This window comes from Rhodamnia argentea, chromosome 4, assembly GCF_020921035.1.
Source record: "Rhodamnia argentea isolate NSW1041297 chromosome 4, ASM2092103v1, whole genome shotgun sequence".
Taxonomy (NCBI): Eukaryota; Viridiplantae; Streptophyta; class Magnoliopsida; order Myrtales; family Myrtaceae; genus Rhodamnia; species Rhodamnia argentea.
In genome coordinates, this window is record NC_063153.1 from 8,801,407 (window position 1) to 8,826,908 (window position 25,502).

A 25,502-nucleotide genomic window follows, 5' to 3' on the forward strand; every position below is an offset into this window, starting at 1 on the left:
AGTCGGCGGTTAACGCATAGACGAAGGGCCTCGCGGCAAGCAATAGCCTCAATTTGTTCTGGATCTGAAGTAGCTACTGTTAGGGCAAATCCATCCAAATAACGACCTTGTGAATCTCATAGGAGGCCAGCCACCGAGCCAGTTTTCTCACCTAGAACGAGCAATCCATCCACATTCAATTTCCTTGTTCCCGCTGGAGGGGGAATTCACAAAACAGGTAAATCAGCACACCTCTGTCCCTTATTCGTTGGATTGCTCTATCTGTCATTCACTTGAGTAGCTTGAGGGTGCCATCGCAAGAAGCTGAGATTATTCGCGTTTGCTGCTTGTAGAACATGCCATTTATTGGGAGGCTGCTGTCGAAAAATGAATTGGTTCCGTGCCTTCCAAATTTGCCAGAGGGTGTGGGCAATGATAGCGTTAGAAGGCCGAGATGACTGAGAGCAACCAGACAACATCTGTAAAAGCCAGTCTTCAGTTCTTGTGATTGTTCGTGAGATAATTTTTAGATTAAGTTGCCGATCCCGCCAAACCTTTTTTGTCCAAGGGCATAGGAGCATGAGATGCTCGAGGGTTTCAGGAGCTCGACGGCATATGGCACAAGAAGAATCTGGTAAGATCTTCCTCTTCATTAAGTTCACAGCAGTAGGCAATGCATCTTGGGAAACTCGCCAAAGAAAATGCTTGATTTTTGGGGGGATGGGTAGTTTCCAAAGAGTTGACCATAAAGTAGGGGGTCGTTGATAGGAAGAAGATGGTGCAGTTGATGGTTGACACGGGGAGGCTGAATAGGATTGCTTGTAGGAAGACTTAACTGTATAGAGGCCGGTGTGATGTAACGTCCAGATGAGTTTACCTTCGGGCAATAATGGGTTTAGGGGAATGGCGAGAATCTCAGTAGCAGTTGCGAGAGGAAATAAAGATGAAATTAGGGTAGTATCTCATTGTGTCAATGAAGTAATAAGGGCTGCAACCAAAGAAGGAACTCCTGAATGCGGCTGTCCTTGAATGAAACCCAAGGGTAACCACCTATCGGAATAGATGCGGATGTGTTGGCCATTATCGACTTGCCAACGGACATGGGGGGCGATTTGGTCCCGACCTGCGAGGATGCTTTGCCAACCCCACGAAGGGCGGCTACCCTTACGTGCCTCTCAAAAGGATGTCTGAGGAAAGTATGAACCTTTAAATAAAATTGCCCATAAGTTAGGAGAAGCTGAGTGTAGCCTCCATGCAGTTTTACCTAACATTGCCTTGTTAAAGTGAATAAGATCATGAAACCCCAATCCTCCCTCTTTCTTATCCCGAGTGAGGAGATCCCAGCTTTTCCAGTGAAGGCCAGATTTAGCTTCTCTGTTTTTCCACCAAAAAAGGCTAATCCGTCTTTGGATGGCTCGGCACACTGAAAGCGGAATTTTGAAAACTGTCATGGCGTATTGAGGTATGGCTTGAATGACTGCTTTAATTAATATTTCCTTTCCAGCCATTGAGAACAATTTTTCTTTCCACCCTTCAAGCTTGCTATGGACTTTGGCCAATATCCAAGAGAAAAACTGTTTTTTAGTCTGACCCCAATCTGAAGGCAAGCCCAAATACTTCCCTGTATGAGTAATCTCTGGGACCCGTAATTCAGCCACCAATGTAGAACGTAAGGACGGAGGGCAGCCAAAGCTGAAGAAAATGCCTGATTTATTGAGGTTGATCTCCTAGCCCGACACGTAGCAATATTGATGCAAGATATGAGCCAAACTCTGGCACTCAGAGAGTTTCCCATCTAGAAAGAATATTGCATCATCAGCAAAGAGGAGATGTGAAAGAGTGGGACAATGGCGATTGAAGGTAATGCCTGTGAAACTACCATCCTATACTGCTTGAGTTAACATAGAAGAAAGGATGTTGGAAACCAAGATGAAAAGATATGGTGAAAGCGGATCTCCTTGGCGCAAGCCTCTTGTTGGTTGGAAGTAAGGGAGCTGAGTGCCGTTCAATTTAATACTGAAAGTGACTGTACGAATGCATTCCATAATCCAAGAAACCCATCGAGAGGAGAAGCCCATAATAAGCAGACAGTCCTCAATAAAATCCCATTCAACACGATCATAGGCCTTGGACATATCTAGTTTTAGTATGGCTTGGAATTTTTTCATCCTATGACGTACCCGAAGTTGGTAGAGCACCTCCTGCACAATAAGGATGTTATCCTGAATCTGGCGACCAATGAAGAAGGCACTCTGCTCGGGGGCTACTATCTTTGGCAAAAGAGGTTTCAATCGATTTGCAAGCACCTTGGAGCATAATTTGTAGGAGAAATTGCATAGGCTGATAGGGCGATACTGGTCTAGGCTCTCATGATGTAGCACCTTACGAATCAGCATGATGTGGGTACGATTTAAATGCTCCGGTAAGACACCTGTAGTTAGAAAAGCATTTACCCGAATCAGCATGATGTGGGTACGATTTAAATGCTCCGGTAAGACACCTGTAGTTAGAAAAGCATTTACCATGGCAAGGATGTCATACTGAATTTTCTCCCAATGATGACGATAGAAATGACCACTCAAACCGTCAGGACCAGGTGCCTTGGATTTGCCTAATTGAAAAACGGCTGCATGGACCTCTTCCAAGGTAGCAGGCTGAAGTAATGAATGGTTCATAGAGTCAGTAATAATGGCAGGGCAATACCTTAGAATAGGATCATACCGGCGAGAACCTCGAGTTTGATATACATCGCTAAAGACGGAATGGATATAATCCTGAAGCTGTGGCCCATCTCGAATCCAAGTACCGATAGCAGTTTTTATGACAGAAATCTGGTTGCGATGTCTCCGTTGAATTGTTGTGGCATGGAAAAAATGAGTATTTCAGTCCCCAAATGCAAGCCACTGAATCCTTGAGCGTAAGCCCCAATATTGCTCTTCCTGATGCCACAATTCATCTAACCGACCCTTTATATAAGCGACTCGAGCTAGTGCCTCAGGAAAGCCATCAGTCTTATTAGTAAGACTTTGAAGTTCCTCCTTAAGCTGCACAATGGCAAGTCGAGCATTAGGAAATCGAGATCGGCTCCATCGGGCAAGTTGATGAGCAGTGCGCTGAAGTTTAAGCGGACAAGACTCTAGGACAGAAGAACAGGCTTGCCAAGCCTGTTTCACTACACGAACACAATCTGGGTCATCATTCCAGAAGGCCTTGTACTTGAACTGGCGAAGACGAGGTCCTGGAGGTGGCAAGAGATTAATGAGTAGAGGGCTATGGTCCGAGCTTACTGCAGGAAGCGCATAAACTTCAGCCTGTAAGCATTGGAGGTGCCAGTCGAGGGAACAAAAAGCCCGATCAAGTTTTTCTTTTATGAGTTCCGGTCCATTCCGGTTGTTTGACCATGTGTACACACATCCCTGGCACTCCGCCTCCATAAGGGAACAAGCCGTGATGAAATCTCGAAAAGCAGACAGACGAAAGTTCTCCGGAGCCCGGCCTCCAACTTTTCCCAGCCATATAGCATTTCATTAAAATCACCCACACAAAGCCACGGAAGATGAACCGATTCCTGGATTCGTTGTAGTTCTCTCTAGGGCATTAAACGAGCTGAGAAAGAGTTGGGGGCATGTACAAAAGTGATCTCCATAGGTCCTGCTCAAATTATGATGGCACTATTTTGGTGTTGGGCACAGATATTTTTGCCCCAAGAAAGGGCCAAGAAATTGATATTTAGGTTGCTGTGTGAATTGAAAATTGACAAGTCGCTAAGATTAGAACTATATGGGCCTTGGGAATGTGTTTGTGTACTGATAAGAGCCGGTATGATTAAATCAGACATTAAGGAGTAATCTCTGTCTTTTTCATGAATTAGCGCTGAGGGGGCATTATTCTGGATAACTCTCAAGAACTGTACGTATTTCGGAAGCATTCCGTGCCCGAATCAACTTCTCCTCCCTTTTGATTTTTCCTCTTTTTCTGTCTTGTCATTCCTTTTTTGACCCTTATCGCTTTGCTTTATTATGCTTTATGTTAGTGGGAATTGACAGAGTTTCAATGTCATTCACTGCCACGTGTACCTTATCTTGTCGGACGGGAATCACGGGATAGAACCAGATGAATAAAAAACTGTTGATTTAGCAAAAAGAATAAGCTTGTCTGTGGGCTTTTCAAAAGTGAACGGGGACCGAAAGTGGAGAATTTTCTTTAAAGCAAAAAGGAATTAAACAGCGGGTCGTCTCTTCCGCAGAAATTCGCCTTCGTCCTCTTCACGTGTCTTGATGCTTTCACCGTAATCACAGTAATCGCAGTGTACGCATCTCCCAATTGGCTCTTTTCTACAGAAGCGTGGTTCTCTTCTGCGGGTGGATACAGCTGAGAGAGGATCGGCCCTCTGATGGGATTCAATGGAGGTCCGGCTCTTATCGCCATCCTCATTTTGGCTGAAGGACCCACGGGCTCGCAAGAAGTTTGATTTTATTTCTCAAGAGAACCAGCTTTCTTATTTCTCGTAGTTCGCTCAGCCTTTTTACAGACACAACATACTCGCAAGGGCTCTTCTCTCGCTCACTCGGGTCACGTCAACACAACACCAGCACCGCACTCACTTCGTTGAAATCCGAAAGAAACAGCGACTGAAGTCCATAAATACTAGTTGGGGAAGTTCAAGAGCAACTTCTTGTGGTATGTGAAATAGGCCTTATCACACACACACCCCCAAAAAGAAAAAAATAATAATACAAAAATAGGCCTCATTTCAAATGAAAAAGAAGGCAAATGGTCCCACTCTGGCCTACACTACTTAGCTTCTTCGGTGCTTTTTTGAAAAGTGTACATAATTGACATTACAAAAGTAATGCACGCGTTCTGACCAAAAAAACAAAAGAAGAAGAAGAAGAAGAAGAAGAAGGGTAATGCACGCGTGATGCTTGTATGCAAACAATGGACGTTTAATAGATCTTACAAAATTTCCCTACAGGCCCTTCCTCAAAATTCATCGTTAACACCGCCTTTACCTTTATGAAATTTCTTACATTTATAAATCCGTGACCTATATTATCCTTATGATGTTTATGAATGAAATGTTTCGTTTTCGATAAAATAAAATAAAAACTTAAAACCACGAAAAATCTCAAAAGGTACGCAAATTGACCCCGAACTAAAGTTTTTACCACAAAAAATGGCAAACCGGTATCCTTGGGATAAATTTATCTCAAACTAAATTTTTTACCACTAAAAACCCCAAATTAATACACTTGGGATAAATTTACTGTCCGCATATTTCTGTTAAATTGTGTTAATTCCACAAAAAAAAAACCCTCAAACTAGTACACTTATGACAAATGAATGGTAAAAATTCCAAACTGGTACACTTGTTAACTCCCATGTATTATGTAACTCAGCAATTTGACTGTAAAATTTAACCAAAACTAACGGAGGGTAGATTTATCACATGTGTACCAGTTTGGAATTTTTTTATGGTAAAAAATTAGTTTGGGTTAAATTTGTCACAAGTGAATCAATTTAGGTATTAACCCAAAAATAAAAATACTAGAATAATCTAAAAAATTATTGACATAGTATGAAAAAATGAAACACTTTCATGGGGAAACATACAATTATCTCAAGATTTGAAAATTATTTTAGTAGAATTACTTGTAAGTTAGAAAAGACTCAAATAGTATTACGTGAAAGATGAAATAGAATTATTGATTTAGGTCTTTGTTGATTAACAATCGAGTAAATTTTCAGGAAGAAGAAAGTCATTATGAGCAAATAGGACCTCTTCCATTTATATAAGTATACATGAAGGCATCGATTTCATCCTGACACTTTCAAAAATCCAAAAAAACGTGGGCATGGTGTGGGAAACCGAAGAAATAAGCTTTCATTTCTGGTCAAACTATCATTACTAAATACACCAACAAGAAAACAGGAGAAATTTAAAAAAAAAGTCATAAATTTATTGTATTTTTATTAATTAAGTCATTATAATTTTAATTGTACCAATTAAGCCCTAAACATTTCGACAATTTACCAATTTAATCCTTCAGGTCAAATTTACCCGGAAATTGCTAGAGTGGATGTCAACTGTCCTATGTGGCACAGACGGTAGGATAATTTTCACAATTAAAAAAAGATATTCGAATCTTTCTTTAATTGTTTCTTTTTTGCCTTTTTTTTTTTGTTTTCTTTCTTCCTCAATTGGTTGCCGAGCCTCGACAACAGTCGAAGACTAGCTACTGGTGAGGCGGCGAGGTTTCACCTCGCAAGATCCGGTGAGCTCAAGCCTTGCCCGGATCGGTGGCCCTCTAGGTCGCTCGATACCAATGAGCTCGAGCCTCGCTGGCCTTACCGGTGGCCGGTCGTCCTACAACTAGTGGAGGAAGAAGGAAAATGAAAAAGAAAAGAAATTAAAAATAACTTAATATTTGAATTTGTCTTAAAATTAGAAAAAATTTTACGTCGGTCCTGATCGTGCCACATAAGATGGCTAACAACTACGTTAGTAATTTGGTCGGAAAGAAATAAATTGCCAAATTTGCAAAAGGTTTTAAAACTCAATTAGCACAATTAAAAAGTTTAAAAATGAATTGATACATGTGATGCCCCAAAACGTCATGTGCGACATGTGTTCTTTCCAATTGTATTACATAAATATAATAAGCATGTGGAAGCACAATAAAGCATACATAAATACTCCATACAATAGAACACAAAAGTTTAATAATATGCATATCTTTTCATCTTTATGCAAACATTAGTATTACTATCTTAATAAAGCGTTCCAGAAGAACACTATAAATTGCATAACTCTTGGGAAGGATCAGCACCAAGACCATATCTACGCCCAACAACTAGCCTGTACAAAAAGCAATGGCGGTGGAGAATCCATCCTACATATCTAACAAGTGAACCGAAGCCTAGTAAATATCTTATTCTAAGATGGAGGATCAGCTTATCACTCAACCTAGAACAAAAATAACGTGAGTGCAAAACAATACAAATAACTATGTACAATAAGCATAAAACTAATTGCATTGTCTTCTTTAGCATGATATGCCAGATGGAAACTAAGAACAACATTGCATAAGATTTTCACTCAAATGCAAAAGGATGACATAACATGTTACGCAGTTGTACTCGACAGGTGGATATAAATGGTAAGTGATGATATCTGATAGGTAGATATAAGAGCAAATATCCTTTCCAAGTCTAGTTTCGTCATTTTCTCATTTTAGTTCTCACCATGGTACAACAGCTCACGAAAAATGAAACAAATCTTATGCATGTAAGAACTTATCAAGACAAGTCAAATCATCACAATATCTCAACATTTCATTAATGAGGCTTGCTCACACCTAACATCAAATACAAATTAAATTAACAAACTTCAACCAACCAAGTCAATAGCACTAAGTAGATTAATCTGACTTAGCCCCTATAGTTTTCACTTACCTTGAAAAGGACTTGACAACTCAAAGCTTTAGTCACGTTCAAATGAACAAAACAGAAAATTAACAATTCTTCTTTAAAACGACAATACACATTAGTAAATAAGGAGTAAAGTCCAATAATTCACCTTGTCAACACCTAAGACATGGAAGCCTTAATGACACGAGTGTGGGACTTTCTCTTTAACTTGCAAGATTTTAAATGTAAATTAAAGAGGAAAGTTGGAAATTGGAAGTTAGTGAAGTAGGGACTCCCACTTTGAAGCTTGAAGACTTTCGATTTCGAAAATCCAATTACACGGCCCAAAAAAGAGGAATGCATTTAGTAAACTACACAAAAGTTACCAAAGATAAGATTGATTAACCAAGGTTAAAATAATGATGAACTTGAGTTAAAAGGACACACGGTGAAAATTGGAGGAGATGTGATGAAAAAATTACACATGGCCACATTTGGTTTGCTTGTAAGAGATGAGAACATATAACCAATGTTAAAACAACGATTACGTTTGGTTAAAAAAGTTAGATGTAGGCGTTTCAATCCAAGATGTGTATGTTAAATTTCTATCTCGAGTTTGAATCCGTAAATTAAACTTGATACCCATTGGATGAGGAGCGATGGCACTATCGTAAATATCCAAGTTTGATTTGGGTCGGTGTTGGATTTCACCCATTGAAGAAAAAAAAACGGTAAGCAGTTTGACTTGGGCTGTACGTGTGGGGTCAAGAGGAGAAAAAAAAAAGTAAAACAAAAAAAAGAAACAAAAGAAAGGGAAGGGTTTTGCTTTTAGGTTCTCATCCTGACACGAGCCGCATAAGGGTTTCAGGTCTCCCTATCTTTTCTAACGAGCCGAACAAAAAGGCCAAAAAAGCCGCACAAGAAAAGAAGTCCCTTTTCGTAGAGAGGCGCACCGCAAGAGATAAAAAAAGAACAGCCGCACAGGAAGCTCTCGGGGCTAATCCGCATCTTTGATCTGCCGTACGTACAGCTTCGCACACAGCCAGTTATTTTTTTTTTCGTGCTTCGTGAGTTCACATCGGAGTTATTTTATTTGTAAACGCTTAGAATTTAGGTATAATCTAAGAGTAGAAAACACGAACGTATTGAGCGATTGTAAATTTGATTCTTTGATTATAGTTAATTGTTCTTACTTGCTCTCCCGTGGATGTAAGTGCTGATATTCGGATCGAATCACGTAATCTACGGTGTCATTTATCGTTTCTCATTATTTCTCTGGATTTTTCACATTGATTTATTTGCAAGATCCCGATTAACTTCTGCCTTCTATTTCAATAGTACAAGTGGCCTTAGCTAAAAGGAGATATTTTTTTTATTGGAAGAGAGAGAGAGAGAGATCGATCGATCCTTCGCCAAGAGAAATCAATGAATGAGTCGTTAAAAGCATTAATTGGTTAAAGTTAAGGAGATGATGTCATGCATGACATCATAGTCATGGCAAGTTCATTGTCACAACTAAGAGTACGTGTGGAAAATACTTGGTGGAAAAACAAAGAAAGGTGTGTATACATTAAAGAGTGACAAATGACTCAACTATATAGTTTTCAAAGTAGATGTTAAGTTAATAAAATATCTAGTAAATCATCACATAAATAAGGAGATCGGTGCCCAATCCAAGCACTAATAAATTAAAAAATTATTTTAAACTCATTGAAATATTTTACGAAAATTACTAAACATCAAGAGAATCACAACTTAGTAAAATTTTAACCTACGACTTATTCAATACGTAATCTCGGAGTGCATTAGTTTGCATCAACAACCAATATAGCAAAAATATAACTCATTGCCACTCAATGTAATCGGCCCAAGAGCAAATATTCATCAATTTAACCCCAATGGAATCACTTTTTGAAAACTATGGGCATGAAAAACATATTTCGAACCTACGTCTACTATACCGTTAACAATCCAATTGAAATTTCCATTTGTGACATTTATTTCCTTCAAATTCCTGCATATTAGTAATTGATGAAGGAATTTTTGGATGTCACAATAAAAGTGTAATAAGTTTATAACTTTTTTTTATAATTTTTCTCGAGAAAATAATTATCAAGCTTATTGCCTATATAATTTTCCAACGCATTTAAAGAATTTCTATCATGGAACAATATTCCATGTTTTCACGCACCGAAAGATACAAATCTGATGGTATCGACTGGGTTAGGAGATAACTTGGCATGTACTTAACTAGCTTGTCATGGTCACTCTTTGCAGAATCCGAAGAAGGTGGTTTCATGCAGGTAATTCCTTGGATTCTCAATATTTTTTTAAGGCCCCTAGTGACTATTAGCCCGTGCCTCTCATCGAAATTGAAAATAATATCATCAAATGTCCCTATTGCCAAACTCCAGATCTCAATGAGTTAACTAATTGCCATGTGTTTGTAAAATAACAATCCCGCTTCATGATCTGAGGTTGTCAGAAATATGTGTTAGTAAGAACACTCTGACTCATTTGACTTCTAGATTTTAGGTTTCAAAAATTGAAAAACTTATTTCAATGAGTAGGTTTTTAGGTTCTTGATGGAACCTGGACCAACCTTAGAACTACTCCCCTCTAATTGCCAAACACTAGATCTCAATAAGTTAACTAATCGCCTTCAAGAACATATGTGTATGTAAATTAACAATTTCAACTCAAGATTTGAGATTGTTAAGATATGTGTTAGTAAGAACACTCTGACTAATGTGGATCCACCCGTCAAAAATAAACAAACGGAGATGCTAACAGTTCAATTTCACAACAGTTTGTACTGTGCTGCAACTAGTTATTAACATTTAAATACATAAGTACAATTTAGTCATTCTCTCGAACCCTAATGCTCTGAACACGAGCCAGGTGGTAGCTGGAGCTTTGACTTTACTGGTTTCCATGTTTTACCATCTAAGCTACTCTTGAGATTCGTCCCACTATTACTGCGAGTCCTCTCTTTCGCAGAACTTCACCTTCATCCTTCCCGCATTCTTGATTTTTTCTCCACATTGCTAGTAATCTCAAAGCCAAAAATCAGCTGCCCTTTAAAAGCCCTGGTCGATCTTGCATTTGTTTCACGAAAAATGAATGATTTGAAAAATATGTTCTTAAAAATGATTATTTGTATCACTTACCAAGGTCAATAAATCAAAAATATTTTCATCATCCAAGAAAAAGTATAGACATAAATTGTTATTGATATTGAAAAATATTTTTAATTGACTAATTATTTCAATTGATACAAGTGATCGTTTATAATTTTTTGTATAAATTATATATTTTTCGTGAAACAAATGAACCTAAATCATATTGCCATTTGCTTTTTTACATATTGTGGTCCAAATGTTGGTAATGCAGCGTAGAGGATCAACCGCAAACTGGACTCCACCGAGGCGTTGCTTTAATCAATGTCCAATCAAGATTTTTTCTAGAAAGAGTGCATGATTAAGATTATAAAAATACATGCGTAGAGTATTTATGCGAAAAACGGACTTTTGATTAAGAAATTACGAAGATAATATGAAGATTGTAAACACATTTGCGAAGAGAAACTTATATTAAGATTTGAACATTTATAGTAAGTTATTTGTAAGATAGAAAAGATACCAATGTCACAATTAAAATACGTCAAAGGTAAAATATAAATTATTAAATTAGGAATTTGTTGATTGAGAAAACATGAAAATTTTAGGCGAGGGAAAAATAGTTATGATCAAATGGGGCCCACTTTGAATTATACAATGATATAGATGAAGTTATCCATTTCATCCTGCCACTTCCAGTAACATAATGATGACCAATGTTTTATTCACACTTCTGAGTTGATAAAAAAGGAACAGGTTTGGTTTTTTTTTTTTCAATAAACTCTTTCTGGTTGAAAAGTCAAAAACTCATTCGAGTCCGTTTATTTTGGCTTAAAAAGGCAAAAATCAATTTGTTGACATTCAGAAATGACCGGCTTTGGCCATAGTCAACCAATGACAAATTTAGTCAATAATAACAAAATTTGATCAACAACAGATAATTTTATGTTTCAAGATCTGTATATATGCATTAAATTAATTAATGTTTCTAACATCTGCAAGGCCCTGTTAAATATATTAAAAACATGATCGGATTGCCATAGAGATAGAGGAAAACATACGTAATGACTCTATTACTCCAAATTTATCTCATATATTTAACATTAAAAAAATTAACCTCCATTCTTCATTCATCTTAATGCACCATTGAGAAAACAACTACCAAGGTTATCGTATTGGGAAATGAAAATAGTTGGTCGAGTTGGACTTGAAATGATTAAAGATGGTCGACCCATATATTTCAATTGAAAGTTTAAAGAAATCGAAAATAAACTAGGATGGACTTCTCCTCAGTAATGTGAAAGTTAGGTGATGCTATGGAGACTTGGAGATGCTTGAGGAGTCACGTGCAGTGCATATGGGTCTAACTAAGAGCAATCATAGTTTTCCGGCATCATGTGATAAAAAAATGAGGTTCGTTGTCCAAAAACATTGACTTGGTCTCCTCGGCCAAGCCTCGCACCTCCCCCGGGTGGTCATTAGCTTGGGGCAAGAGCTTTGCCTAACCCGATTTTGCCTCATTCCCATTTGTTTTTGTACTCCTGCATTCATCCAATTTCATTTTCTACGTTGTCCAAAAAACAAAACTAAAGAATAATCCTTCTTAAATTTCAAAAATCATTCGAGAAATGCATTTTTTTACGTTTGGCTCTGAAGTAATTTTGATCAAAATTCAATCACATTAATTATGTCGAAAAACTCGATGAATGGCATATGGTGACTCAATGGGTAGCTTTCCTTTCTACACGAATCCTCGATAAATGGCATATGGTGACTCTGTGGGTAGTTCTTTCCTTTCTACACGAATCCTTTCACTACGAACTGTTAAAACTCGATGAATTAGCTGTCCTTTTTGTTCTTTCATATCAATAAAACTTTGAGAGTGGAATTCAACGAGAAGGAATCAACAAGGCCATTTTTCTGTTTGTTTTTTTTTTCGAAATTCTGTTTATTATCGTTATTCGTTACGTTTAGAACCTTCTTGCAAAAGAAATCAATTATCAAGCTTACCGTACATATTCATTGAATCAATTCATGTTTTCAAGATTTATGAGGCCTTATTAAATATATCTCCGAAAGATTTGGACACCCGTAGAGATTAATCGAGAACAACATTATATACGTTATATTATATATGGTCAAATAGACGTGCTGACTTTAACTCTTTGGCAAGCTTCACAATAAATTTTTATAAAATACTGAAATAGTTGGTACTTTTGAAACACTCAAATAAACATTGGTAAGTGGACTCAGGCAAGAGTTGATAATTTTTATAGGAGCTGGTAACTTTAACATGCAGATAACATCGACAAATAATTGTCAGTGAATTATCAAAATAAGTGGTGATACCGAAACAATCGAGAAAAACGTAGATATTCTGATCGAATAAGAGTTAGTAAAGCTAAACTAGATGATAACTTAATAAAGTTAGTAAATCACTTAAATTGATATAAATGATTTGACATAAGACGTAGTAACTTTAAAACAATCCTCGATGTAGCAAATAAATATTGGTAACCTTAATATGTCAATGAGCCGTGTAACTAAATGTTTGTAATTGACAAAAAATTGGAACAATCACACTCTTCCATAAAAATTGTTGATACTTTACTGACACTTTACATGTTAAATAACTATCGATATTATTAGCCGGTGCCTCTCTAGAGTGTTGTAATACATAAATATTAAACCATCCCTTTTTTCTATCAACTTAAGCTTTTCGAACTGTTGCTGTAGTCCCATAAAATCTTTCATGATATCAGAGTAGGAAGTCCCGAGTTCAAACTTTTCCAGGCCATATTTGTCTCCCCATTGAATATGTCCATGTTTAGTTTCGCAAAAGATCGGACTAAGGGTGAGTGGAAGTGTTGGAATATATAAATATTAAACCACCTATTTCTTCTATCAGCTTAAGCTTTTAGAGCAAATTTGGCTGTAGTTCCATAAAATCTTTCGTAGAGGCCTACATTCGGTTGGCGTGATTCGATCCTTTTTCTTCCCATTGGAATTGAAAATAATGTCATCACATGACCCTATTGCCGGATACGAGATATGAATGAATCGTCTTTGAGAAGATATGTGTTTGTAAAATAACAATCCTAATTCAAGATCTGTGGTTGTCAAAATATGTGTTGATAAGAACACTCTTGACTAATGTGGATCCAATGGTCAAAAACAAATTTTTGGAGATGCTAACAGTTCTATTATATATGAATTCATAATGTAATGCGACGAATTTTAACATTTAAATACCCAGTTCTACAGATTAATTTAGTCCTTCTTTCGAACCCCAATGCTCTGACCATCAGCCGAGGTGGTAGCTGGAGCTTTGACTGTACTGGTTTGCATATTTTACCATCTAAGCTACTCTTGAGATTCGTTCCCCTGTTTCATCTTTTCTTTCCCAGAAATTCACCTTCGAGGGGTAGCCTTACTCAACGTCTGATTTTAAAGATAGGGCATGATTAACCTCACAAAAGTAGATATGCAAAGCACGAGCCGCGAGGTACTTATGCAAAAAAAAAAAAAGGACGTTTACGCGAATTTACAAACAAAGTACGGACATAATACGAAAATTTTGAACACATTTATGAAGAGAAAATGAATTTAAGATTTATAAGGTAGAAAAGATTCGAATGTCCTTATTGAAATACGTGAAAGATAAAATAGAATTATCAATTTAGGCATTTGCCGATTGACAAAAAGTTTGTGAAATAATTAATTGAGAATACTTTAGGTAAGGAAAAAGTAATCATGATCAAGTAGGCATCCTTCAATTATACAATAATGTAGATGAGGTTATCCATTCCCCCCTGCCACTTACGAACATATCATGATGATGAATGTTTTATGAGTCTTGAAATATAAAGAGAATGTTTAGCAAATTCCTATCATTTCCCGCAATTAAAAGAACCATTTGCATTTATGAAAAGGGAATAAATTATGTAACAGTTTTTGGGTGACTATTATATTAACAGTCCGTTTTGGATCTCAAAAAATAAATAACAATTAATTAAAAATTGTTGCAAGGTTCACTCAAGAATTTGTGACTCACAATTTATTGTTATTCTCATAGTAATCCAAAGGCTATTGTATTCGCAAAGTCCTTTCGATAATTACGTCAAAACTTTAGCCGAAGAAAACTTTTTTTTTTCCTTTTTAGGAAGCTTCAGCTTCCTCTCCAAATAAACTAGTGAAGTGGAAAATCCGGCTACTCAAGTTTGTGGGTTACTCAATGTAAATTGTGGGGTGGAAGACAACCCGTCATTTGATTGCAGATAATGGCGTTATGTCTATTGTCGACATTCTATGATTTTTGTAATTTCTTGTGAGTAACGGTTATTGTAACTTCTATTAACCTCGGAATGAATTAGGAAGTTATTTGAGAATGTGATTATGGAGTAATCTTTTTATATTCAATAATTGCTTGTAATCATCCATTGTACGTTATAAATAGTCACATCGTACTCTTTGTAAAGTACTCTCAATCAATCATAGAACTAAACGTTCTTTTGCAATTTATTTTCATCATTATTCTTTGGCAATTTACATGGCCGGAAGTGATTGCCTCCGGTCTCCATACTTTTAAATTACTTGACATTTATTTTCCTATCCAAAATCAACAAGGACCTTCGCAACTTTTATCGATTCCCACGATTTCGCTCCAGTGAAACATCTTTCTGGATGTGGTGGATCACGTGATTCGCACATGACCGGGTGATTTTGGGCTATAATTTTTCCCTTCAGGTGGACCTTTGCCCTTGCCCTCTGTTGTTGTGTTGACTCCTCTCTATTTCTGTCCGCCTCCTTCTCTTCACCTTGAGAAGTCATAGTAGATCTTCCTTCACTGAACCCTCCCAATTAGCTCCTTTTACAGAAGCGTGGTTCTCTTCTGTGGGTGAATACAGCTGAGATGGACTTAAACGGATGTCTGACTCTAATCATCATCCTTGCTTTGACCGTAGGACTGTAAGTGCTCTAATTCAACTTCTGTTCGAGCTCTTGTTGACAGATAACGCAACCAAAAAGGAAAAAAGGGAAAAGAACTCTGCTCCTTTACATAGTTGATGCAGTTCGGCCTGCCTTTTTTTACTTACATTTCCATTTTATGTCTTGATCAGGTTAAAAGTTTGTTATTTCTGGCAGGGTTTTCAGACAACTCACGAAATGGCAGAGAATGGGGGACTCGGAGTCAACGTTGAGAACGGGCGATGCATCTGGAGTAGAGAACGAGGCATTAAGGAGGGACTCGCAGTCAACCTCGAGGACGGACGAAGGGTCTGGAGATCCGTACGATGTGTTTTTGAGTTTCAGGGGAACCGACACAGGTAAAAGCTTCGCTGATATCCTCCACCGCGATATGGTCCGTGCAGGAATTCGCGTTTTCTTTGCCGATGAAGAACTCAAAGATGGTGGAAAAATCAATGTACTTTTGAAGGCAGTAAGGAATTCTCGGATCTTTGTACCCATCTTCTCTCAACACTTTGCTGACAGTGTATGGTGTCTCCGTGAGGTAGAACGCATGGTAGACTGCCTATCAATACCAAATGAGAAGAAAGAAATCATCCCCATTTTTTATGACGTGACGCCTGACGATGTGAAGCTCAAAACCAATCTGTACAAAGAAAACTTACGCAAGCACCTGGAGAACTATGACTCCCCGCAAGTGCAGCAATGGAAAAAAGCCCTTCGAACGGTTGGCAGGATACGTGGACGAGAAATTCAAGGCAAACGGTAAATTTCTCCTCAACTTTTAATGGATAATTGGACGAAAGGTATCCCAACTTTTTGCCTGATCATATATTTTAGGTAATCAATCTTTCTAGTTGCTCGTATTATCACAATAAGTATGGTGGAAATTATGAGTTTTTACGTGTGTTTCTCATCTCATGGTAATCACAATATTTTCTACGCTAGCAATCTCGTTTTAAGTTGTCGAATCAATAAGAGTATTGCAATTTTAAAATTAGACAAAGACATGATTAGAATCTTTTTCTAAAAATGTGCATAATTAACATTACAAAAGTGCAACCGCGATGCATGTATCCAAAAATGGATGCTTAAAAGATTTTGCAGAATTTCCCTATTATGATGTATTGGAACTACAATTTTAATGAATTGAAATTATAGTACGAAAATATTGAACCCATATACGTGGAAAGCCAACAACATTTATGTTTCGTGCGGAAAGATAATGTTAAGTCGAGACCAATTTGTACGGAAAAGCGGTATCTACGGACAAGAAAAATGTTGGCCCTGATGAGTTGACGCGGTGGAAGAAGGCTTTTGTGGAGCTTGTACGTATAAAAAGGGATGGGATCTTATAGGCAAAGGGGAAATTTCCTGACACTTTTTCTCTTGTGCAGTTGTTGCAAACCACATCTGCAAAAATTTCCAGTCAACTGATTATAATGCTTAATTTCTATTGGTTTAAGCTCATGAAATAGCTGAGTTATCTATCCACATATTCCCTAGAGTCCTGTAGTCCACAATGTCTTTTGACTGAAACGACACTTTCATGCTTTGCTGCAGCCAAGGCCAAGAAATTGACTCAATCGTTGAAGTGGTTTCCGGTAAGCTTAATACAGGACGCAAGATTGAGACTGAAAATTTGGTTGAAGATGTTGCACAGGTGCAAGCCATAATGAAATTGCTGGATGTTTGCTCTGATGGTGTACGTTACGTTGGCATCCATGGCCTGGGTGGCATTGGAAAAACAACTCTTGCCAAAACTGTGTACAACAAATTACGTTCTCACTTTGAAGGCCATTGTTTCCTTGAAGACGTTCGAGCATCATCGCAACCTCATGATGGTCTTTTCAACTTACAGAAAAAGCTCTTATCAGGCTTCATTGGTTCGGGGATTATTGACCAAATTAAAGATGTTGATGGAGGGATCGCGAGGATTAAAGGTGTATTTAGCAAGAAAAAAGTACTCATCGTACTTGATGATCTAGATGAGAAAAATCAACTCGAAAAGCTGGCCGGAAAATATGATTGGTTCCGTTCAGGCAGTAGAATCATCGTCACGACTAGAAGGAGAGAAATCTTGACGACTCTAGTGGAATTATCCAGTGAAGAGGTGCTACCTCAACCCCAAAGAATATTCGGTTATGAAGTTAAAAGAATGGCACTTGATCGTGCATCTGAGCTGTTCTGTAGGCACGCGTTCAAAAGAGTCTCTGCCGTAGAAGGACATGAACCTTTTGCAGAGAAAATTGCCCTTGCAGTGGGTAGGCTTCCTTTGTCCATCCGGGTGATAGGTTCTTATATTTCTGAGTTGAACTTTGACCTGACGTCGCCTCAAATTCTAGAAATGCTATTGAGAGAGACGTTGCAGAAATTAGATGGATATGACTTTGACGAAATTCGAAAAGTATTAATGGTCAGTTACCACGGATTGAATAAAAACGAAAAAGAAGTATTCCTGGATATTGCTTGCTTTTTCGTCAATGAGGACCAAACATATCCAGTTATCATGTGGGATGACTGTAAGTACGGTCCTCACAGTGCGCTTTGTGTCCTCGAGCAGCGGTCCTTGATTAAAGTTATTGGTAAAAAGCTTTGGATGCATGACCAAGTTCGAGATTTGGGGAGGCATATCATTCTTGAAGGACATATTCCCAAATTTAGTAGGGTCTGGGAACATGATGCTGCTGTAGAACTATTGAAGAGAAAACAGGTAAAATGGAAGATTATGTCACACAATTTTTTTTTTCGGAGGAGAAACTTGTTGAATTTTTTCTTTTAGTATATAGTCAGCTTTATTTAACTTACCGTTTGTCTTGTGAGTGTGACAGCAATCTCTCAAAACATTTGGGTCAAACGGTATTGTATAATGTTGAAGCGAGGCCAAATAGATTGCCTGATAGTTAGCTTTATCTTTTAGGTTTTATAGAATGGAAAATAGTTTTCTGACAATCCTGAAACAATAATGTTCCCTTTCACGTGCTATACGGTTGGAATTTCTAAATTACTTTCAAACACAATTACAGTGATAACAAAAAACTAGGAAGATTGGAATATAGATAATTATACTTCTTGAAAGATAGAAATCAGGAAATGGAGAAATGATTTAGAAGATATCTTCAAATGGATACTGAAAAGTTTCATTAATGGTGTGAACGAAAACATAGAATTTTACTTGCTGGGAAAAGGTGCGTGCCATTGCAGGTTCCCTATTGGAGAAATTGTCTACGATTGTTCATATGCTTCCTTTCTTTATTGTTCTGTCAGAGCGTTACCTGTTGTGCACTCACTCAATTAATCTCGAATCTCTGTTGGCAGAGAAATGAAAATGTAGAAGCCCTAAGCCTGACTTCAAGTGACGATAACCACAACTTGGTAAATGAAGAATTATCTGCTCTACCAGAATTGAGATTCCTTCGAGCGAAAGGTTCGGATATTTCTGGCGACTTCAAGGATCTTCTTCCGAAGCTAAGATGGCTTTCTTGGCAGACATGGCAAACGACTTTTCAGGCAGAAAACTTTCACTTAAGTAGATTGCTTGTACTCAACCTTTCAAATAGCAATATTAAAGATGATTGGGATGCCTGGAGCAAAATGAAGGTATGAAATGCCTTAATCTATGCACTTTTTTTTTTTTTGTCATTACCGCATTCGCAATGATGGAAGCAAGAGAGTATATATACACACGCGATTGACATAATGGTTGCATGCGCTCCCCTACTCATCTGAGTGTAGAATATATTTTGCACGAGCAATATTCAAGATCTTTATGTATATCAAAGTGAAACACAATTATATACCACATAAAAGTTGCTTAGGCTTCAGAATTGGCGAGTTCTAGTAAAAGTGCCATCTTGCTTGGACATGAGTTAAGTTAAATAATACAAAAGTTAATTGGAATCAAGTATGAGATTGGTAACACTCCATTTGAATGGCGTAAAGGATCACGAGTTTATTTGCGATAGCCAAGTTGATGATTTGATTCAAGGCAAGCTCGAAATTCATAACACTAATGAATAAAGTAAATGAAAATGACGTTACTTTTACTTTTTTACGTAGCTCGAGTCAATGAGCGAAGGCTCAAGCTTTCCATTGAATCTTGTTTAGAACCAAAGTACCAAACCAAGTGTCATGGAGATTTATAGTTCAGTTCAGGGTAGAGAACAACTTTAATGGAGTTCCATGTCCATCTCTAACATTTAATTTTAAGTCAACTTTTGGGCTGCAAAAATTGTGCGAAATAAACTCAGCTCGATTAAAAAATTTGAATCCTTATTTTATCTTTCCCCTGTCAAAGGACTCCCCACTAACAGTTGCCATGATTCACCTCTTGCAAACCTTGTCTCCATCTCAGATTCTTTATATCCTGACTATTATCAGGTTATATATAGAGAGTAAGAGAGAGTTGAGTTGGTGATTTGTGAGGGAATTAGAATTTTCTGTGTTTTCATAGCGAGGTTATGGAGTATTGTCCTAAGATGCAAACAGGGGGTTTTGGAAATGAAGGATGTGAAGTGAGATAAAAAGGTGGGATGGCTCTTTGTACTTTTCCCCACGTTATGAGTTTGACTTCTAGTAGGGCCAAACTCCATTGAAAAAAACTCAGGTTGGGGATTATTTCCAACATCCCCCAAAAAACATCCCAAAAAACTTCCGATGTTCAAATCACCCCGGATAATCTTAAATTATGGACTTACGGATAATATATACTACCATATATGCTGATGGTTCTCTCTTTTTTTTCCCCCCCATTTCTACTGTTTTCTGCAGATGAACAAATTGGAAGTTTTAGATTTGACCGGTTGCATGGGCTTAACAAGGACACCTGACCTCTCCAACTTCACATCTTTGGAGACGTTGATTCTTGCTCGATGTGTCAAGTTAACCACAATTGACGGCTCCATTGGTAAGCTACAAAGCCTAAGAACTTTCAATATCAACGGATGCAAGGCTCTTCAAGAATTGCCTACAGAATTCGGTTCTCTGCAATCTTTGACGGAGATTATCATGCCCCAACATTATCAGCCCTTCAAGCTTCCGGAGACATTTGGCGGTTTGCATTCTCTCTCGAGTTTAATATTGGACGAGCACCTTGGAATCAGCAAACTTCCGGATGAAATTGGAGGGTTAGTGAATCTTACCCGTTTATCTTTATGTGAGTGTGCGGGGATAAAGAAGCTTCCAAGCTCTATTGGAGGAATGAAAATATTGGCTGAGTTGGATTTATCAAAGTCAGGAATAGATGAACTACCTGATTCCATTGGATTTCTAAAGAAACTAAAAGTGATCAGGGTAAGTTATACATTGGTAACAAAGTTCCCTCTTACTATCGGAGATGTGGAAATGCTTGAAGAATTACATGCCCAGAAGTGTTGGAAGCTGACAGATGAAAACCTGGAGAAAATTGGGAAGCTATCCCATTTGAGGATATTGGACATGTCATATACTTGTGTATCTAGCTTTCCCAAGGTGCTAGCTGGTCTCTCGCATCTCGAAACACTTGAAATGTGTTCAAGTGACCCACGAAAAGTCCCAAATCTTCCCTCAAGTTTGAAGCGCCTTCACATGCAAGCACCTCACTTCCCAATTATCCCCGACCTCTCAAGCCTCGTCCAATTAGATTATCTGGAACTGTCCATAGTAACCATTCCAATGGAAGAACCTGACAAATCGAGGATGAATGATCCGCCAAAAGAGCAAGTGAACCATCCGCTTCCATCTAGTTTGTCAACCATGAAATTTCGGGAAGTTACTCTGCTACCACCTTTTTCCAACTTAAAAAATTTGTTGGAGATGTCCTTTGTTGAATATCCAATGCCATGTTTCTCCGTCTCTCAAGACCTGGCACATTTGAGAACATTGACACTAAGAAAATGTAGATTGCTGGAGAAAATACCTGGTCTGGCACTCTTGAAGAACCTACGATGGTTGGAACTGAACAGATTGGAAAGTCTGTTTGAGATTGATGATTTGTTGGAACTCAAATCGTTGGAGCACTTCTGTATTGCCCATTGTAAGGAGATAGAAAGCTTGCCCAACTTGTCAAGCTTAGGTAAGCTACGGCACATTGAACTAGAAGCTTGTCCCAAAATAAGAATGATCGAGGGTCTCAAGGGCATAGAAAGCTTGGAGTTAGATAAACGTGGTTGCACTATCCTGGAAAGATTGCTGGATGACCCAGAATCGACCTGGCTTTCTCACAGGATTCCAACGTATGATGTGTTCCTGAGTTACAGGGGAGTGGACACTCGTTATAGCATTGTCGAGATCCTTTACAAGAACCTTCTTCGTAACAAAGTTCTGGTTTATAGGGACGATGGGATAAGGAGCCATGGTGAAGGAATTCCCAGGGAGCTTCTAGCAGCACTCGACGATTCTCATATCTACATTCCCTTCTTATCAAAGAACTTTGCTTCTAGTACGTGGTGTCTCTATGAACTAGTTCGCATGGTAGGGTGCAAGAAGTCAGATGGAAAGAGAAGAATCCTGCCCATTTTCTACGACGTGGAGAAGGCTGATGTTAAGCTTGAAAGCAATTTATACAGAGACGCCCTGAATGACCACAGGAGCTTATATGGCGACGATGCGGAGGAATGGGGCCGCAAACTGAAGGAATGGGAAGAGGCTCTTAGATATGTCGGGGACATGGATGGGTACAACCTGAAAGCTAACAGGTAATGCTGCTTTTTTATTAATAGCATTTTACCTTATAAATTATTAGCTAATGAGTCATTCAATTCAACAATACCACCAAAGAATTTCAAAGTCACTGCAATGTAAAGTATTGCTCTCAAGTACACACGAGTAGATTCTTACCGCTATGTTTGGAAGAGCACTTTAGGTGGGTGAAGAAATAGAAATCTGAGGTGATGAAAAGACATTCTTTGTTGGTTGGAAGCCTTAGGATACGGAGGTGAAGATTATGTAGGGATTTGAAAAATGATGAGAGGAAAATGGAAATTGACATTTTTACATTGGAAGCGTGATTGCATTTCATTGCACCACTGCTATATCGTTCTTCAAAATTTTGTCGGTTTCTGTTACTTTTGAGAGCACATTTGGAAATAAGAATTACTGGGCTCAGCAGAATTCGTGTCACTTCCAAATGAGTATCTTCATTTTCTCTACCTCTTCCAAACAATGGTTTTGCATTCACCGCCCCCATCATTTCCAATTTTGCTTCCCCTATAATTCCTTCCACTATGAGGCTTGCTTTCCAAACAGAGTGTTATCGTTTAGGATATTACTAAAGAATAGAAAAACAAAAAAATGGCATGCAAAAAGAACGAAGAAGATTTCGGTGAAGGGAGAAAGAGTGTAATTTTAATTAATCTAGTGAATTGATTTAAATTGTTACAAGATGGGTAAAAGTTCATCCAAGTTTAGTGTTTGTTTACATGAGCTTCCGTGGAACTTTTTCGTAATTTTTGAGATTGAAAGCTGTTACTGAGTGTAATAACATTAATTAAGGAGCTGAGAAATTCGTAATTATTGTCTCCATAACAGAACATGAAATACACTGCAAAAGTGCTAGATGGGATAAATGAGGTACTTTCACCTCTGGATTAGTCTAATTTTATTAAGGAAATAACTAGAATTCAAAAAGTTTAAACGGAAGAAATGATAAATAATGTATGAAGATTTCAGAGTGATTATCTAATATGATTATTACTTCAAGGACAACTGACAAACTAAATTCCAACCTTTTAGACGATTTTCATTTTTCCCCTACCTTTTAAACTTATCAGGAAAAAATGTCCAACCTTTCGAATTTGTTCCGGATCTATCCGGGTCTTTCAACACCATTTATGCGAGGTAATGTTACATTGGATTCTTTCCCGAACGACAATTTTGCCACTAAAAGAAGGAAGATTATCTGGATTTATTATTCAAGAGAGAATATTTAAGGCAAAATATTTAAACGTATGTACAACTCAAGGTCATATCACCCATTTTTTTTTGTTTATTCAAAGTATTTTTGAATTTTTTGATACGAAGAATAAAAAAAAAAGGAAAGATAGATTCTTCTATGAAATATAGTTTTCATTGAAATGTTATAAATACTATAAGCTAAAGAGGCCAAAAGGGCAATCAAAATTTGATTAGATAGGCCGAAAGGGCAATCAATAATAGGTTCTTCAATAAAATATAGTCTTCTCAAGATTCTTTGCTTAGGCCCTACACCTAATTTGCTTATCTCAGAATTCAAGTTCTGTTGAGACCAATGTATCATTTTAGAATGTTGGATCTAATTTCACCTATTCCGTCAAGAAAGGCAACATCACATCGATTTGCGGATTTTTAGAGCATCATAAATTTCTTCATATTGAGCAATGTCCGACCAAATTCTGGTGCAGCTGTAGACTAATTAGGTTGTCATTTTGATATACTTTTATTGCGTGCCTGACGCAAACAAACCTTTTCTTTCGTTGTGCATTGCCGCAGCCTCGAAGAACTAATCGACTTGGTTACCAAAGTGGTTTCAGAAGAGCTATTAGATGCCGACGTAAGGAGGGCTCCAGCAGTTGAAGATTAGTGGTTGTTGATAGGAAGCTGTACAGAAATAAAGTATCAAAGAAAAGAAAAAGAAAGAGAAAGAAATGGAATTCTATTCCATAGGATCGCACATTGCAGTGACGGGATGGGAAGAGGCTCTAGTTCAGGTTGCACGCATCAAGGGAGTCGAGCTGAAAACTAACGGGTAATTGCTTCCATTTCAATCAATTATGACAAGATAAGTCATTCAATTGATTTACACGCCATATGGAATTTCAAAGTCACTACAGTGCAGCCTTTTGCATCCAAATAGCCGTACACTCAAGCAAATTTTTGTTCTTTGAAACACTTTTATGAACTTTAAGTTAACGAAGAGGATTTCTCAAAAAACGACTTCGTTATTAAGTGGCGAGAAACAACTTTGTGGTCGGACAAAATTGCATGGCGGTATCTTTACGATCTAATTTTTTCTTCGTTTCATTTCTTTTTTGTAGCGTGTTAAAGATTTTCAAGTCACCATTGTTGGAGACATAATCAAGCATCCCGTTACTTTCTCTCTGTCCTACTAAACGACTATCCTTTAACCTGTGCATCGTCGCAGGTCCGGAGGAACTAGTTAAGAAGGTTGTTGAAGAGGTTTGGAGAGCAAGGGGATTATTAGATGTCGACTCTTGAAGCCTTGTTTCGGTTCTTTGTCAAAGGAAGAAAAAGAATGGATTTGCCTTGTAGCTAATAATATTCCGCACAACCGCATTTTCTTTTCCCGATTGTTTGGAGGATCTAGATATTTCATTTTGTCATGAAGTTGGTTTACGGTTCTAGTGAAGCTTTCATTTGTCTTTGCAGCGGTACTGGGAGATAGAGGGGCTTGAAATGTCAGTGTTTACCTAGGTGTTGTGCAAAGAAAGAAAGGAGCTTTCTCTCCAAGTAGTGAACTCCTGGAGTACGGTGTTCTTTATGTTTGTTGAATCTAGAAGTTACATTGAAAAACGAAAATAATTGTGATTCTAATGATTGGTTTTTTCTCGTTATTTTGAAAGATTAGCTTGAAGTGTGAACAAAATTATTCATGTGTACGAACTAGAAAGTCATTGAACTTCCATTTATGGAAACTTAAATAGCTTTATAGCGCTTGTCCGTCTCTAACATCATGAAAGAATAAGTACGGTCGAGAAGAAGCTATGATATTATTAAATTTATGTTTAAAGGAAAGATCCGACATCTGCTTAAGTTTATTATCCATCCTTAAGGGCTCGAGTAGCAAAGCAAAAATTTAACATTTTCACAAAAAAATAATAACAAACTTGGAGACATTTCGGTGATAATTAGTGCGCTGCACATCAAACAAATTTCGTACACATGCAAACTACAGCCGTAAAAGTTCTGCTCTGGACGAGCCACAAAGTCAAAAGGTCAGTGCATTTCAAATAATGGTCCTTGGTCCTAACACATTTGCAATTACAAATATGGTTTCGTTAGTCTATGGTGTTTAGTTATGGGTGAGAAGTTTGCAAATCCTTCCAGCTTTAG

At 37.7% G+C, this 25,502-nt stretch overlaps 1 protein-coding gene across 1 annotated transcript in view; it reads left to right on the forward strand.

Moving 5' to 3' along the window:
• The window catches only part of LOC115729525 (disease resistance protein L6-like), a 160,652-nt gene extending 136,398 nt beyond the window's left edge, over positions 1 to 24,254 (forward strand). Inside the window, exons 2-8 of the mRNA XM_048277614.1 lie at positions 15,335 to 15,476; positions 15,654 to 16,241; positions 17,040 to 18,189; positions 18,795 to 19,076; positions 20,247 to 22,150; positions 23,922 to 23,982; positions 24,040 to 24,254. Of these exons, the coding sequence (XP_048133571.1) occupies positions 15,421 to 15,476; positions 15,654 to 16,241; positions 17,040 to 18,189; positions 18,795 to 19,076; positions 20,247 to 22,150; positions 23,922 to 23,982; positions 24,040 to 24,174 (4,176 nt within the window). The 5' untranslated portion in view covers positions 15,335 to 15,420 and the 3' untranslated portion in view covers positions 24,175 to 24,254. The remainder of the gene's footprint in view (positions 1 to 15,334; positions 15,477 to 15,653; positions 16,242 to 17,039; positions 18,190 to 18,794; positions 19,077 to 20,246; positions 22,151 to 23,921; positions 23,983 to 24,039) is intronic.
• Positions 24,255 to 25,502: the final 1,248 nt, after the last annotated feature.